This window comes from Pseudopipra pipra, chromosome 5 (assembly GCF_036250125.1).
Source record: "Pseudopipra pipra isolate bDixPip1 chromosome 5, bDixPip1.hap1, whole genome shotgun sequence".
NCBI lineage: Eukaryota > Metazoa > Chordata > Aves > Passeriformes > Pipridae > Pseudopipra > Pseudopipra pipra.
This window is the reverse complement of record NC_087553.1, coordinates 6524732-6541014: the sequence shown is the minus strand read 5'-3', so window position 1 is coordinate 6541014 and position 16283 is coordinate 6524732. Positions and strand designations below refer to the sequence as shown.

Here is a 16283-nt window from a genome sequence, read left to right as displayed (position 1 = left end):
GGAGCTCTGCCATGTTATGCTCCTACTGCAGTCAGCTCCATCAGAGGAGGGCCCAGGAGACCCCAGGGAGCTCAGCGAGCCACAGTAAACCTTCAATCAGCATTTTCAGTAGGGCCAATGACAGATGAGCATACATGAACCTATCTAGCAACTGCCAGCTTCTACCAGGCTACACCAGCTTTCACACATACTTCACTGTTTCCACTTTTGGGGCTTTCTGATCTTTCACAGCTCTTTCTGGATGAGATGTTGAGCTTGCCATCATTCCCTCATGTGTTCTGTTTGTGAAATGAGGTGATCTGTTGTGCCCTGTTGAGATAAAGCCTCCCAAGAGTGCCTGGAAACCCCAGACTTCAGCTCACAGGTATCTAACCTGTGAGTGACTCTGGGTGTACAAACCCACTGCAAGCTGCAATGACATGAGAGCTGCTGGCCACATGCCAGCATGAAAACAAAGGGGCAATGCTTGGCCCTACTGCAGTCAGAAGCACAAAATTTGAGAGGGGAAGGGTGCAGAGAGTGGCCAGGTAAGCAGAACAGAAGTGAAAGCAGGAGTGAACAAAGCAATTCCTGCGATGATGCACACATCAATCCACAGCTTTCCCAGATTACAAAAGGCACCATGAATGTTGTACTTCCTTCCAGTGTGGGTTAATTCACCTGGAAGGAGATGACAAACACTTCTGGTTTTAAATAGAAAGTATCTCACCTTCCCTCCCCCCTTCTCCAACAAACAAGAAAGGAGCAATAACAAGTGCTATCATGCACAGACAAGCCCTGCAACCAGCCAGGAAACAAGGCTGCACACAAGTGGAGCCCTGAGATCCTCCTCCTCCAAAACCGGGGAGAGCCGTAGCTTTCCCTCTGCCACCCTCGGCCTGCTCGCGTGGTGCTGGGAGCCGCCCGGCCGCCCTCTGCCCCCACTCCCCATCCTGCTCCCCATCCTGCTCCCCTGCCGCAGGCACCAGGACAGCCCACACGCCCAGGCTGCTGCAAACACGCTCCCAGCACAGAAAATCCTGCCCTGTGACGCCGGGATGAGCCAGGGACGCTCCGCATCCGCTGGGCAGCTGCTCGGTGCATCCTGAGCTCTTCTCCATGGATCTCCTTTATTGCCTCAAGGCAGCAGCGAGCTTCTGTCCATGAGGAGGCCATTCACGACAACCTCTGGGCGGCGTGGGCAAGGACACTGATATTAAAGGCTTTCCCAAGTAGTCCATCATTTGGGCATATCCTTGCTGGCACAGCCACAGCTTGGTGTGGAAATGCCAATGCCAGCTTTAAGTGCTGCAGCTGAGGTGGGACAGAGCTCCATGTTGGCTCTAACATCCACTCAAAGCGCAAAAAGGCCGCCCTGAGCCTCTTCCTGCTGTTTCAGCTTAGCTTAACCATCTCCTTCATGCAGTTCATGTACACTTTAAAAGGAGGGGAGATACTAGGAACAAATTTTTTACTGTGAGGATGGTGAGGCATAGGAACAGGCTGCTGGGGGAGGCTGTGGATGACCCATTCCTGGAAGTGCTCAAGGCCAGGTTGGATGAGGGTCTGAGCAACCTGGTCTAGTGGGAGGTGACCCTACCCATGGCAGGGGGATTGGAACTAGGTGATACTTTAAGGTCCCTTCCAACCACTTAACATTCTATGAGTTGGATCACTGGGGAGCAGCTCAGAGCCAGCCTGTCTCCTACAAAATCCAGAGTTAGTGTGCAGGAGAGCACCCTCTCTCCCAGGAGGCCATGCATTATTTCAGTTTGGTGAGAAACCCAGAAAAGGGGTCGGAGCAACTGCGCTGAGACAAAACTTGCCACAAGCCTGAATTTTTATTTTTGACACAGTTACTCTGGCCGTGTTTAGGCCAGGTTTCTCTCAGCTGGATGTTTCCTCCATATGAGAGATGCCCTCTGCAAAGAAACAGTCCCCGGTCTTCACGCACCACCCTGGGCTGCTCTATCACTGTACAACCCATCGAGGGAGGTGAAGGAGTGGGGTCAAAACTCTTGAGCTCAGGAAGAGATTACACAGGGCACTGGAGATAAGAATGAAGGAAGGAAATAGTGTTACATGGAGTCAGCTTTGGACTGCAGAAGGACTCTGGAGAGCAGAAGGAGCTTGCTAAAGGAAAGGATGTATAGAGTAAGAAAGGCGATCTAAAAGGTGTGAGCCCAAATAATGTAGAGTCTTCTACTGTAGAACCAGGAGCTGCCTCAAGTGTCTTAGGCAGGAAAGAACAAAACAAACCTGCCAATAGCGCCCAGTCTGCTGAAAAATGCATCTGAGCTGCTACTGAAGCTTGAGGAAAGCAAATGAGACCTCCTGGTCACATCAGTGCAGTTTGCCCGAGTTTTAACACACCCAGTAGCATCTCACCAGCTTTCACTCAAGACACACGGAGCCTATTAATTATCTAATGACTCACTAATTGGGGGAAAAAAATTAAGGATAACTTTTCTACATTTAAGTAAATTATAGTATTTAATGCTAACAAAAAAAAAGTCAAAGAAACTCATTTTGGGTAGAACAAAATTTCACCTTGGAAATTGCTACTGAACATCTGGCAAACAGCGAGTGAAGAACGTGGCTTGGATTGCACATTGCACTTCCCAGAGATGCAATAAAAGTGACTCATTCTTAAGATAAAATGGGGTGACCTGTATAGCAAAAAACCCAGTTCACTCTAAGCAGAGCTTAAGTTTATATTCATAGAAGTAATGAGTGAGTCTTGATATTCTGCAGTAGTCTTCTAGATATTCTGCATACTTTCTAGTACGAGAGTAAACAAGAACAGGGTATGGTTCTTACTGCTTGAGCTTGGTAGAAAGACTATTGACACCACTAGGTGGATAGCAAAATTCCCACAGGGAAAGCAATGTACTGAGTCACTGCAAGTTGCTCCGTGCAGGTCTCTCTACAAACCCTGGGGATGGAGAGACAACTGACAGAAACATCTGGGGCACAAAAGGACTTCCCAAATAACTTTCCTACTTTTTTATGCAGTTGTGGGTGCCAGCAACATGCTGTACACATTCCTAGATGGCATGTTTGCTACAAATTCAAGGAGTTCCCAGTTCCTCTCTGAGCAGAATGATTCAGGACCTGCATGAGAGAGACTCTCCAGTCAGAAGCAGAAATCTCACAGTCTCTCACTACGCTACAGAAGCATGAGCCAGAATCCCACGCTGCTGTTTTTGAGTCTCAGATTAAAGAATGCTAATGTTTGCACCAAACCATTTTGACACATGCAAATGCCATTAAAACATCAAAGGACTTGGAAACGCACTTGAAAGCCTGGCCTTGCCCAGACTGCACAGTGGAACCATTGCTGAGCACAGCTGTTGTCACGTTACCTGTACCCAGTGAACCTACAGATAACGAGGGACAATATTCAGCAAACTGAACTGGGACAAACTGTCCTCCCCTGCACAGAGGGCCTCTGAAGTTACCCACCTGATTTTCTTGGCAAACACGTAATATAACCTCTTTCACAGCCAACCTCGGAAACAGTAAGATTTCTGGTAGCTGTCAGAGCCCCACAGGACAGATGATAAAGCTGCAGATGATGCAACCAAAAAAATTCCTAAAATACCCACAAAACTGCACTCGTATATCATACCATGCTGGTGACAGCACGCTGTCATCAGCCATAACAGCAGCAGAACCTGTGCCATGGCTTCAATATTGTACTATCAACTGGAGAGAACAGTAAAAAAAAGAATGATGTCAAGCATACCAAGAGATAGCAACAACAACAAAATCACACACACATTTGTCCTCATATGTGCCTTCAGAATGCATCTTTTTAGCCTTAGCTGAACACCCCATAGTGTTTTTAATTATGACTCCAGTAACGAGGTTTTAAAAAAGTTATGCTATTTGTAACATAATCAAAAATACCTGGCAATACTGTAACAGTGATGGAGCTTTGTACTGAAAACTGCAGCTAAAGTAGAGAAAAAGAAGTCCATTCAAAAAGGATGTAGAGATGTGTGTGGGGAAAACAGATTTTGGTACAACCCTCCCCTAACCCAGCTTTTCAGGGAACAAACCATTCTTTCTTGGAAGTTTAATTGGTGCCCTCAGATCGAAGAAGCTACGAGCACAATGGGACAAATTTGCTATTGGAAGCAAAAAGTATTAGATATAAATAAAATGTTTTAAGCAATGTAAATGTGGGAAAGCACCAGAGGGGACCCCTTCCCTCTCCCCCGTGGAAAAATAGCTTCACACACCCAAAGCCACAGGAATTGTGTGGGTGCTGAATAGGAAGGTACTAATGCAAACACAAGGAAAACTTGTTGTTACTCACGGTCCAACACTTGCATGGCCAACTAGCATAGATTTATTGTGCACATCCCAATATTTTCTGTTTTTCACATAGTCCCTCTCCCTGGAATCATGTGGTTATGTGAGAATTTTTGCTTACAGTTCAGAAAAATGGATGTATGGCCTTTAAGGGGTGAGGAACAGGCTTGAAAAACTAAATATGATTCAAAAATTAGACCTCGCTGTCTAGGTTTATCTTAATTTTTAATGTTAAGCCTGAATTTGTGACTAAGGAGAGGAAGGGCAACTCCTCCCTTCCCTCTCTGCCTTATCCCGGGTTCTCAGCAGTTTGAAGTGATGACAGTGCAGAGTATTTAGGCTTGATGCAGTGAGCTACATGAGCTACCAGAAACTAAAAAACTAGCAGCAAAAAATACTGTGATGTAACTGGGTTAACAAAGATGAATAATTGAATTTGGCAGGCCCAATTTAGGTATTTGCAGATATTCTGCAAAGTCCATTTGTTTATGCTCCACTCCGTAAAAAAAAAAATAAAAATAGAGTTCCTTCACCTCCTTCTACTGCTGACTGTAGAAATTATCCAACACCACCTGGAATCAGGTCTTAATAAATTTTCATTAAGTCTTGATGTGGCACTCTGAAATCCAGAACAGACTAACTTACTATGCATCCAGGTTGCTGCCATCATCTCCCTCATGCCAGTGCCCATATGAGCCATCCCAGGGAGTTGTCTAGGCAAAAAAAACAACCCAGAGCAGAGTGACGTGAGCAGCATAAAGGTGTGACACAGGAGAAAAAAATAAATAAATAAAGGTAAACATGACAGCTCCCTGCAGTAGCTGCATATAGAATCATAGAATGGCCTGGACTGGAAGGGACATTAAAGATCACCTCATTCCAACCCCCCCTGCCCTGTGCAGGGACACCTTCCACTAGCCCAGGTTGCTCAGAGCCCCATCCAGCCTGGCCTTGGACACTTCCAGGGATGGGACATCAACAGCTTCTCTGGGAAACCTGTGCCAGGGCCTCACCATCCTCACAGGGAAGAATTTCTTCCTAATAGCCAATCTAAACCTACTCTCTGTCACTTTGAAGCCATTGCCCCTTGTCCTGTCACTCCAGGCCATTGTAAATAGTCTCTTTCCATCTTTCTTGTAGCCCCTTCAGGTACTGGAAGGGCACAATTAGGTCACCCTGAAGCCTTTTGTTTTCCGGCTGAACAATCCCAACTCTCTCAGCCTTTCCTCACAGCAGAGCTGCTCCATCCCTCTGATCATCTTGGTGCCTCCTCTGGAGTCGCTCCAACAGCTCCATGTCCTTGCTGTGCTGGGGACCCTGGAGCAGATGTACAACCTGTGGCAACAACTGCAAGGAGTGGACAAGAACTGGGGGCTGGGCAACGGGTTGGCAAGCAGGGAAGCAGAAACCTGGACTTGGACCTAAGTTATGGTGAAACCACACCCAGGATCTGCAAGTAAGTCCCTGACACTCCAGCGTGGGTGTCTCTCCACATGTGACTGCCAAGCACCTCAGTCACAGGAGCAGATGCTCCCTCAGCAGCCCACACAGAACAGGAGCGGCACAGCAGGGAAATTCTACACTCCTGTCCCTCTGCTGGAAACACGTCTGCTCCCCTTCCAGCTGAGAAGGGGGCACTAGGGGAAGCAGGATATTCAAATCAAATTTACAAACATTTCCAAAGCCATTACTTTTATGGTTTAATGTTTCCTTGTCTCGTTATTGCCACTGACTCTATCCATGAACCCAAATCTATCCATGACTCTATCCATGAACCCAAAGACAGCCTTCTCTCTTCAGCAAAGGACTGGGTCTCAGAGGATGTTCCATGGCAGACAGCCCCTGTGAACAACTCTGAAAACAAGTAGCAACATGAAGGAGATCCTAGGGAAAGCCCTAGAAACCTCCTGAAACCCTCTGCAAAGTCTAACATGGAAACACTCCAAACGGAAGGGGAGGGGAAGACATTCTTATGACCTTGTCTTTCAGAATGAGCTGTGAAAAGATGTATAAATCAGGGGTTTAAATGGTGTAACTGATATACATCAATCTTATGAAATGCTTTTTATAACTAGCTTCACCAATTACCACTACCTTATTTCAAAGTTTATAGAAGTAATTACAGCTCACAGATGTTGTAGTTAAGATTTAGCTTTAGTTTCTAATACTGTAATTAACAGAACATATTATAAATTAAAAAAAAAAGTAGAGCCCTACAGATACAATCTTTAAAAGAATTTAGAAATTGCACACACAGATCAACAATACTGATATTCTCTATTTCAGCAATATCTCCCCTTATTTGTCAATGGGCAAAAATTTTGCCCTCATACTTTCACGTGCAGTGAAAGTGCACTTTCACCTCCGAGTCTGGATTAATTTAAAGAATTGATTTTATACCAGCTTAGAAACATCACTAGCATTTCTATGATGCACTAATTACAAAATTTTTCCCATTCTAATAATTAAACGAGTTTCAACGCACAAGGAACAATTACAGATATTTTATTCCTTCCTCCCTCCATTTTCATTTTTCTGCACATGAATTAGTGGGCAAAGTGTGCTTCCCACCACCACTCTTCAAGATTTCCTAAAATAGTACTCTTTGATGGCTCCATGGCTCTTCAGATATTAGGTGAGCAATTACAATCCTGAGATTGCCCTTTGGGAGTCTTTGAAGACATCGACTCTGACTCTCCTTGACTGGCCTACGGCTTCCTTTTCCTCAACCCTGTGGCATGTAAAACCACCTCTCTCTTTCCCCTCCCAGGTCCAACCCTATCAGATGGCGACGCAGAGGAGTAAAATAAGGTTTGTGGGCCTCAAATTCACCTCGTGACTTCAGTGAGAAATTAGAACATGAGGCAACTTAACTCCTAACAGTCACTGTGACTAACAGTGGAAAACCGACCCGATACAATTTCCTTTACCTCTTTTATGGCACGGTCACAAACAGCTCCGGCTAAGGAATGCAAAGTCCTCGGTGCCTTCGCGTCCACCAGCCCACGCAAGCGTGCATCCTATATTCTAATTGGACTGCTGCATACCTTAGCATCCATGAGAGACTTCCCCTGGGAAGTTACAGGCACCAGGTAAATGAAACCCAAGACTCAGCTCATTCTTTTTCCCATTACCTGCAACACGCTTTGATCAGCGGGGCATAAATAAACACATAAACATCCCATGTCTCCCAAGGTCAACGAGATGCAGTGGAGTTCCTCCACCTCAGCCCCACAGGTGGCTATCACTTGTATCTTCTGACACTGCCCAAACTCACGTGAAAAAGTTTATCAGGCTTGGCACAGTGGGCAAAATGCTTGAAAAAAAATCACTGGATGTAACAGCAAAGAGCACGATGTGGTGTGACCACTGTAGTTTGAGAAAGATCAGAGCACCAGAGGGGCTTGAAGGGGGAAAGGCTGGGAGTGTCAGTGGACCATGCCCAAGAAGGAGGGAAGAGTCAGAGCTCTCCTTTCTAGAGTCCTCTACACCTAAACACCTTCCTGTCTGGAAAACGGGCCTTAAATCTTACTTCTGCCACTGATACACTCAAGGAACCCAACTTTCAGCACAAATATTATCTGCCTGTTACTGAATCCAGGACCTCTCCTCTTCCAGGTGTGCCAGGGAAGGTGAAATTACAGCTCTGCCTACAGCAGGACATACAGCATTGCTGCTTTTGGTGCACACACGGGCAACACCTCAGCACTCTGAACTTTTGGTTATTCCTGCTCTATCAGCACTAACCTTCACAGGAGGTGACAAGGATGCATTCTGCCATTTTAAGTCTTGCCTCTACCAACAGCTACAGGTTATGAGCAGTTAAACATTGGTGCAGCCACTAGAAATTTCAAGCCAGTGGGTCCACAAAGGGTAACTGTTATCATCAATAACATAATCCAGGCTGAAAGGGGAACACACACGTTAGGATATTAGGAGCTCTCCTTCCTTCAATTCCCCGCTGCAGTCATTTATTAAAGGAAGGATCTACAGAGGGTTTATATTGTAACTGCTTTTTGGGGTTTCTTAAGGCAACCAAGAACTATGCCTTCATCCCCAGACCTTATCTAGCAGAATCACCAGTTCCTAATTCTGGCAGTTTCCAGCAGTTTCTGCCTGTCTGAGGGTCATCTGTGCAGCTGAGGTAATTCTAACCCCTCCTACCTCACAGCCATACTCTGAGGATTAGTCAGGGAGTGGCTGCTCAGTGTACTGAATATGCAAAGCCCTGTTATAAACTCTGTATCTGATTACAGCCATAAGCAAAGTCTTATTTAAGCAATCCCTTCACCAACAAAAATATATCGACTGCTTGCTCTGTTCCTTCCTTCTGTGTCTTTTGCCTCCAAGCGCTTCAACACAACAAGACGGGTACTAGGATATTTTCCTTTTCTGCTGTAAAGTTGTTTACTACAAACAACAGACACCTTTTTCACACAGTAATTAGTTTTTTGGCTCATTCTGGGTCAGTGTTACTCTGGTATCACACTTGTTGTAGTGTGGGGGTCTCACTGCTCAGTCAAAGAAAGCTCCCACCCCCATAAACTCTCACACATCAGATATTCACGGCTGTCTTTTCTCACTGTGTCCACATTCAGGTGAGACCCTTTCTCCAATTCCATCAATTTTATGAATTTAGGACATACAGCATCAGACATTTCTTGCTTCCTCTAAGCACAAAACTATCTGCTGTTCAAAACCATGGTTTTGCACATTTACCTCAACACTTCTGTATTCGTCTCCTGCATCTGTGAGTACTTTTTTCCCCTTTAAATGCACTTTGTTCCCTCTTTCAAGTGGTCACAACCAAACTTTGTACAATGCCATCTTTCAAATTAATTTTTCAAAGGCAACTTTCTAGTGAAACATAATACACTTTAGGGTAGATTTTCTTCTTGAGAGTTTTAATCATGCCAGGTTTCATCTTGCACACAATTCAGCATATCTCGCCTTTTCTTTTAAAGCCATTTTGCTATGACTATCAGAGTCGGAGTCAATCCATTTTTCCCCTTTTACCCTCTGTTTTCAAGCCTTTGATATCACTGCTATTACACACTCAGCAGCTGAATAGGTAAAAATGATGCTGGTATGGAATGAAAGAAAAATGTCTGTGGGTATATCTGATAACACCCACTGGGCAACTCAGCTGTCGTGACTTTTCTATACATGCAGACACCATTTTTAGCTGCCTTTTAAGGCCCTGGCCCTCCCTTGTGACTGGCCAGAGCACACACTACAATCACATAACTTGCATGCCTGGCCTTGCTCTTCCAGGATAAGGCAAATTTCATTGCTCCAGCATACGTCCAAATTGCTCATCTCTGCACCTCTCCAAAATGAAACAGCTCAGTTTGCTCATTGTGCAGGGGCAGGAAGACAAAGTGAACTGTAGAAGCAACATCAGAGGAAGACTGACGTCCCAGATGGCACCGAAACGGGCAGTGTTCACCCTGTGCCCACAAGGAACACCTTAGAGCTTCCCTTTCAGTCTCCCCCACGTGCACTTACAGCACATCCCCTCCTCCCAGCTGTGCCCAGGGATGAGGAAGAGCGCAGTAATGTATTTCCCATGCTTCCACACAGCACCAGTTGTTACTAAGAAATTACTGGATGACTTGAGAGGTAAACCCGTCTTCCCCAGCCACTTGCACATGTAAGAAAACACACCACAACCCATAGTTTGCTATAAAAATAGGGACAGTCCCACGTCCCTTTGCCTGTCTTTCCCCAGAGAGAGCATCCTCTCTCTGCCTCAGGGTTTGTCACAGCACAAAGTCTTGACAGGGTGGTGTGTTGCACTGCAGCATTCTCAGTGCTACCCCCACTGCCCATCCTGAGCTTCTGCTTGCCTGGAATATGCCTTTCCAGGAGAAAACATCTTTCCCAGGAGTTGGACTTCAATGATCCTTGCAGGTCCCCGTGGATCCCAACTCAGGATATTCTATGGGGAAGGGTAGAGAAGGGAGAGAGAAGTACATCATTTTAAAAAGAGCCACAAGATCTATCAGCTGTATTGCACCCAGACTCCAGCCTGAAATATCTCCATGTGCAAGGTGAGTCACAGAAAAAGAGGGATGCAGAGAAGCAACAAACATTGAGAACAGTTATTTGAGCCATCTGAAATACCAACAATCAGGACCAAATCCTCACTGTTCTAAATACTGTGCACTGAGACACTGTCCCTGTCCTGCAGAGCTGGCAGCATACTCAGAACATCTCTTTCTCCAGCAACAGTGGGAAAACAGATACATACAGCACCTTCTCAACTTCACTATCCATCTGGCTCACCTGTAAAATCAGACAGTGATCTCAGAGTACCTCAGAGAGGAGATGAACTCAAATGTTGCAGCCAGATTACAATTCATAGGTCTGCAGTTATCCTTGGATGCCTGCACTATGGAACACCTACAGCAGAATTTCCGCATCTAAACTCAGGCTTAGTCCATGGCAAAAGGATTTTGCCTGGAGTCCAGGCCCAACTACAGCATCAGAGCTTTGCTAGACACGGGTACAGCTGCAGCACCCTTCCTTCTGTAAAATGGGCTATACCAGCAAATCTTACCCATGTACTTTACCAAGTCTCCACCAGTTCCTCCTCACAGGACAGGAATCTGTAGTGAAGATATAAGGGCCCAGTTAAGATTTAGTCTATTCAAAGTCTATTTGTAGGCACTTGTGAGTGTAAGGCACACATACCATACAACTTACACATCCTTACTTTTTGTAGCTGCCCAGCAAGACTGCGAGCAAAGCATCTTCTTCTCCTCCCCACTAGTGGCATATGTGTTAGTTTAACACTGCTCTGGGCGTCTGTTTCTATTATTGACTACGAAAGTGTAGCCATGGCAGCCACGCTATGGCAGCTGTGAACAAGGACCATATCCAACTGGTTACAGGTCTGCTTGTATCCCAAGTGTCCCCTGATTGTCCCTGGGCTCCTACAATCTGAACACATCATGCCCTAATGTGACCAAGATCTTAATCCCCTTCCCTCCAGAGGGTTGTATTTGGATTTACAAACTCTACTGCTGGATTTATCGAAGCAGGAGCCGTTCCTCACCTCTCCTCCAGCCACACCCTGTGCAAGGCTGCGTCTGCTCACCAGTGTCCAACTCTGCTCTGCCCATGGGTGGCACATGCAGGGGGCCACCAAGCTTGTGGATCCCACTGAGTACCACCTCAGCCTGATCCAGGTAAAGATTTGGGAATTTTTGTGTACGATCAGTGGCAGGAACTAAATGTACTCTGAGCACCAGTGAGGCCATGGGCAGTGGACCTCACACACTGAGGCCCCTGCCTGCAGCTGGATGTTCAATTTGAGGTTACAGAGAGTTGGTTTGACGTTTAAATGTCACACACTTCTGTGTGACGATGCAAATAGGGTATGTTTTCAGGAAGAAGATTTATGGCCAACTCTGCCTTAATGCAGTATTTTGTGAGCAGCAGGTTCATGTGTTCCTCCCATCTCAGTTCACTCCTTGTGTACTATCCAATTACAGTTTCTACAGTCACTCCTCCTCAAACTCTCCTAGCATCAGAACACCCTCTATTTTGTATATATTTACATATGTATGTCTGTTTATCTACGTATATTTGTACACAAGTCATGGTAATCACCTTCCTTCCCCCTTCTAAATTTTCCCCACTATCAAAACCAATAGTCCTCCCCTTGACCTTGCCCCGAACTTGTACTAAAGTCATGGGAATTTCTGCTTTGACTTCATCTCACTTTTAATCCAAGCCCCAAACCATGAGCTCAAAACAAGCCTCCACCACAGGCTCAGTTCCTCATCCCCTGCAGTGCTCTGCATGGCACTTGAAGGAATGGTGTTCAAAAGAAGAGATGGGGAATGGATTTTGTCTCAGCAAACTAATCCCACTATGAGAGCAAGAAAGTTGGAGTCACTTGTTAATGGAAGAGACAAGATTAATGAAGCTTTCCCAAAAGGGCACCCCACCTTGCTCAGCACTGAACACCACCAAGAACCTCATATCTAGAATGCATGAATGCTTTTCTGCACTGATGAGCCCATCATAGGTACCAATGCGTCACAGACAAGGCACAGACCTTCTTCTTCCTACGTTAGATGCTCTTTCCCACACACAAAGTCAAACTGTAACACATGCTTCTTGACCAAAGACATAAATGCAGCTGACCTAAATCCAGTACTGGTTAAACCCAGTTCTCCCAAGTCACGCAACAGAGTTAACCTTCATTACTGAGTAAATCAGGGTAGCTACTCTCATACATCTGCTGCAAAGGGGAGGTGAAAAAACACATTAGCTTCTATCAAGATTTAAGGTAAGGTGTGCTTGTGACGACTTCTGTATCTCAAGCCTTAGTTTCACACACTCTTCAGTGCTAAAAAGAGTTCCATCCTTTGCCCTTCTCATTCCCACCCCCACACTGCCCTGTCTCTCCTGGTGGTACAGGTGTATGTGTGGTCTCACAACAAACTGGAGCAGGGAACCAGCATGGATGACAGCAGGTAGTCATGACAGCTTCTTTCAACAGCAGTGCCAGATGAGAGGATTTGTGCAACCACAGCCCGTTTATCTCAGCACAAAAACGTAGGAACTAAATGTGTGTTTCCCTCTGGCATCTAATCCAGCACAGGCAGGGGGGTTGCTGTTGAAAGAGGTGGTCCCTCTCCATGTTTCTCATGCTACACTTTCGCAGCAATCCTAATACTGTCTGGCCACAAGACAACCTGATCCCACTTCCAGATCCAAAAGTCATATTTTTTATTTGAGAAGGGGGTTAATTTTCAGTTGGAGCAGGATCCCCACGGAGCCCGGGCCCGGGCGCACAGATGGAGGGGCGGCTGCCCCGCGGGGCTGGGGACTGATTTGAGGCCTCTTGGTCACTAGATCCGGTCCAAGAGAAGCAGCAGGAGTTTGCAATCAGGACTGAATGAGAACTGGATCATTCCTTCAACAGCAGCCTGTTGTCATGCTGGATTACTCATCACGTGAAGGCAAACTCCAAGCAATATGAGTTATTCAATCACATTTCTCTGAAGTCCTGTCCACACACTCAGCCACTGATCACCCAGGCTCCACCTCCATGACTGCCTCTTCCCAAAAGGAAGAGCTGAACACAGCTAACAGGCCATCCTTCTGCTGGAACGTGTCATCCTGGCAGCAGAAGGCTCTGTAATCTGACACGAAAACTTGTAGCAAGACTTTGTGGCCGGAACAGATTGAGATAAGAAATTAGTGAGGGCAATGAGCCATTGGAATAATTTACCTGGGGAACTAGTGCAGTCTCTCGCTTGATATCTTGAAATCAAGACTGGCTACTTTTCTAGTAGAATTCTGGATTCGATGCAGTGATAACCAGCTGGGAATGTAAATACCTGCCAGGGGTCAGGTTAAGGCATCTGCCCCCAAATGGTTGATGATACAAACGTCAACTGTGTGATCACCTCATGAAGGAGAGAAATCATTCCTCTCTGTACAGCCCAAGTGCCAAAACAGTAGAGCACAGCTACATTTGCACTGAAGTCACTGCTAAGTACTTCATTAAAAGATTCGGCTGGAGTTCAGTGAGGAGCTGCAAAGGAATTGCAAAACTTCCCAGGCATGACTACTGAAATAAACTAGCTATGGATAATTTAGCTAAACAGTAACTAAGTAAACAACATCAAGCTGGAAAGATACCAGATGACAGAAAGCACAGTAACTCTTAGAATCAAACATCCTTGGAACAAAATGTGATTCCAATTACGAATTTGAAATCCCTTGCGGGCTGTTTCTTCAATTTTGCCTGGAATAACCACTGAGACTGAACATAATTTACATGAATACAAACTAATTAAATAAAACAGCCCACTTTAAACTAGACTCCAAAGTAGATTACATTAAAAAGAAGAAAAAAATTAGAAAAAAAAGTCAAAAACTATAACGTAATTTGGCTCTTTCCTGCTAGACAGCACTTGAAACAAGTGAACCGTAAGAAAGGATAAGACTCAACAGAACAAGAGTAAGAACATCCCTCTAAAGTCAGCAAGATGAAATAAAAAAAAAAAAATAGGCCAGGGGAACAGACTCTTACTGGCAAAATCTATCAGGATGCACAAGAGGTTCCCAGAGGAAGTATTTGTGTCCCACTATTTCAGACAGCAGGAACACTGACCTCAGGCCCTGCTGTCACTAGGGCCTAGACCACATAACCCCACTGAGATCTACCCAGACCGCTGGGCTGCTGTACAGGCAGGACAGGAGCTGCTCCCAACATTAACAAAGAATTAAGAAGAATTCAGATATGGTACAACTTCAACTCTGATTTACAGATACCTCCTGCTCACACAATTCAGGCACAGTTCTGAAATCTGGGTCACTCATACATTATTCCTCCAAAACAAGCCACCTCCCCCCTGTGCAACCCTTTTAAAGGACTGTGCCCTTATCCAAGCCATCTCCAAGTCATTTAGGTTATGAGGAACTCCAGAACACCAGAGAATCAGGTCACAAAACTTCCAACAACACGTTACAGATGTGGCTTGGTCCAAGAGGAACAGGCTTCTCAAGAAGAAGCCAACAGCATCCACGTCCAGTCTGCAACAAGTCAACACCAATGAGCTGAGCTCAGATCTCCTCCTCTGACCCTGTAATCCCTACCAGGTTTGATCCAGGTTTTGGCCAACATCTGGGAATACACGAAGCATCAAGCACGAGGACAAACATGGGTGGTGGAAGCAGGACGGGTCAGGAGAGAGCCGTGGGAGCTCGGAATCCCCCGCAGCAGGTTGTTTGGGGCGCTGGGGTTGCCATCGGAGTTGCTGCGGTGGCCGGGACTGCGGGAAGGAGGCAGGAAGCGAGCAGCGGGCAGGGATCTCGCCTCGCGTTCCTCTGCCTTCCCTCCGTGACAGGCCATAAAAGTCACGAGGCGAGGAGGAAAAACAACGAAGTGTCCAGAGTTCAGCCTCGCGGCTCCCGGGCCGCGGCTCCCGGCGGGAGCTGGAAAACCCAAGCGAGCACACCGTGGGATCTCGCTCCTGCGTGGGAGGCACCACCATTTCTGCGGGAAGAGGCTCGGGCTGCTTGGCAGCCGAGCCTGGGACCGGGCCTGCGCTGCGGGCCCTCCCCGCTGCCGGCGGCGGGCGGGGGGGCGGCGGGGCGGGCGCTGCCGTCGGGGCGCGGAGCCCCCGCGGAGGATGCGGGACCCCCGCGCGAAGGATGCGGACCCCGGCGCTGCCCCGGGGCGGGCGGGCAGCCGCACCCTCGGCCGCCTCTTGGCGGGCACCGGGGCTCCCGCAGCGCCCCCGCGGCGGGGGGGGCTCCGCGCCCCGACGGCGCCCGCACCGCGCACCCGCACCGGGAGGAGCGAGCAGCTCCTTCCCCGGAGATCCCTCCTCCCGTCCCCCCTCGGGTCCTAAAATGGTGGGTCGGCCGCCCTGCCTCCCCTTTCCTTCCCCCCTTGTCCCCCCCCCTCCGCCCCGCGCTCCCCCGAGCCCGCCCGTCGCCCCCGCCCCGGCCCCGCGGGGCAGCCGCCCCTCCGTCCGTGCGCCCCGGCCCGGGCTCCGCGGGGATCCGGCGCCAGGCCCGCGCCTATCCCGGGAACACCGATCCCGGGAACACAGCAACGCCTCTCCCGGGAATACGGCAACGCCTCCCCCCCCCCCCCTCCCCAGCTTTACCTGCGCCGGGCTCGCATCGCGGGGCCGGGGCCAGCGCTGCCCCCCCCGGCGCCCCTCGGCCGCCGCCCGCCCTCCCGCCGCCCTGCGCGGGGCCGCAGGTGTGTCATGAGCGCCGAGCGGGCCCAGGTGAGCCGGGCACACCTACAGGAAGGCAGGCGGGCCGCCCTGATTGGCGAGCGGGGCCGCGGCCGCGCTCCGACGGCACCGCGGCGGGGCAGGGCCGGGCCGGGCCGGGCCGGGCAGGGCGGCCGAGGGGCCGCCGCGGGACACGGCGCGTCCTGTGCCCGCTCCTCTCCCCGCTCCTGCGCCCGGCCGGGAAAAGCCGCCCCCGACGCGTCCGAG

General features: G+C 48.1%; 1 protein-coding gene across 4 annotated transcripts in view; it reads right to left on the bottom strand.

Moving 5' to 3' along the window:
* ARHGEF5 (Rho guanine nucleotide exchange factor 5) overlaps positions 1-16052 on the bottom strand; it is a 36443-nt gene extending 20391 nt beyond the window's left edge. The window contains exon 1 of one of the 4 annotated variants that reach the window (XM_064654287.1): positions 15942-16052. Coding sequence is in view for 2 of the 4 variants with exons in the window: in XM_064654284.1 (XP_064510354.1) it covers positions 14923-14988 (66 nt within the window). In the remaining 2 variants the exon portion in view is untranslated. Of the gene's footprint in view, positions 1-14922; positions 15062-15941 lie in introns of those variants that run through there. The other 3 variants (XM_064654286.1, XM_064654284.1, XM_064654285.1) reach the window with 3 other exon arrangements.
* Between the last annotated feature and the right edge of the window lie 231 nt (positions 16053-16283).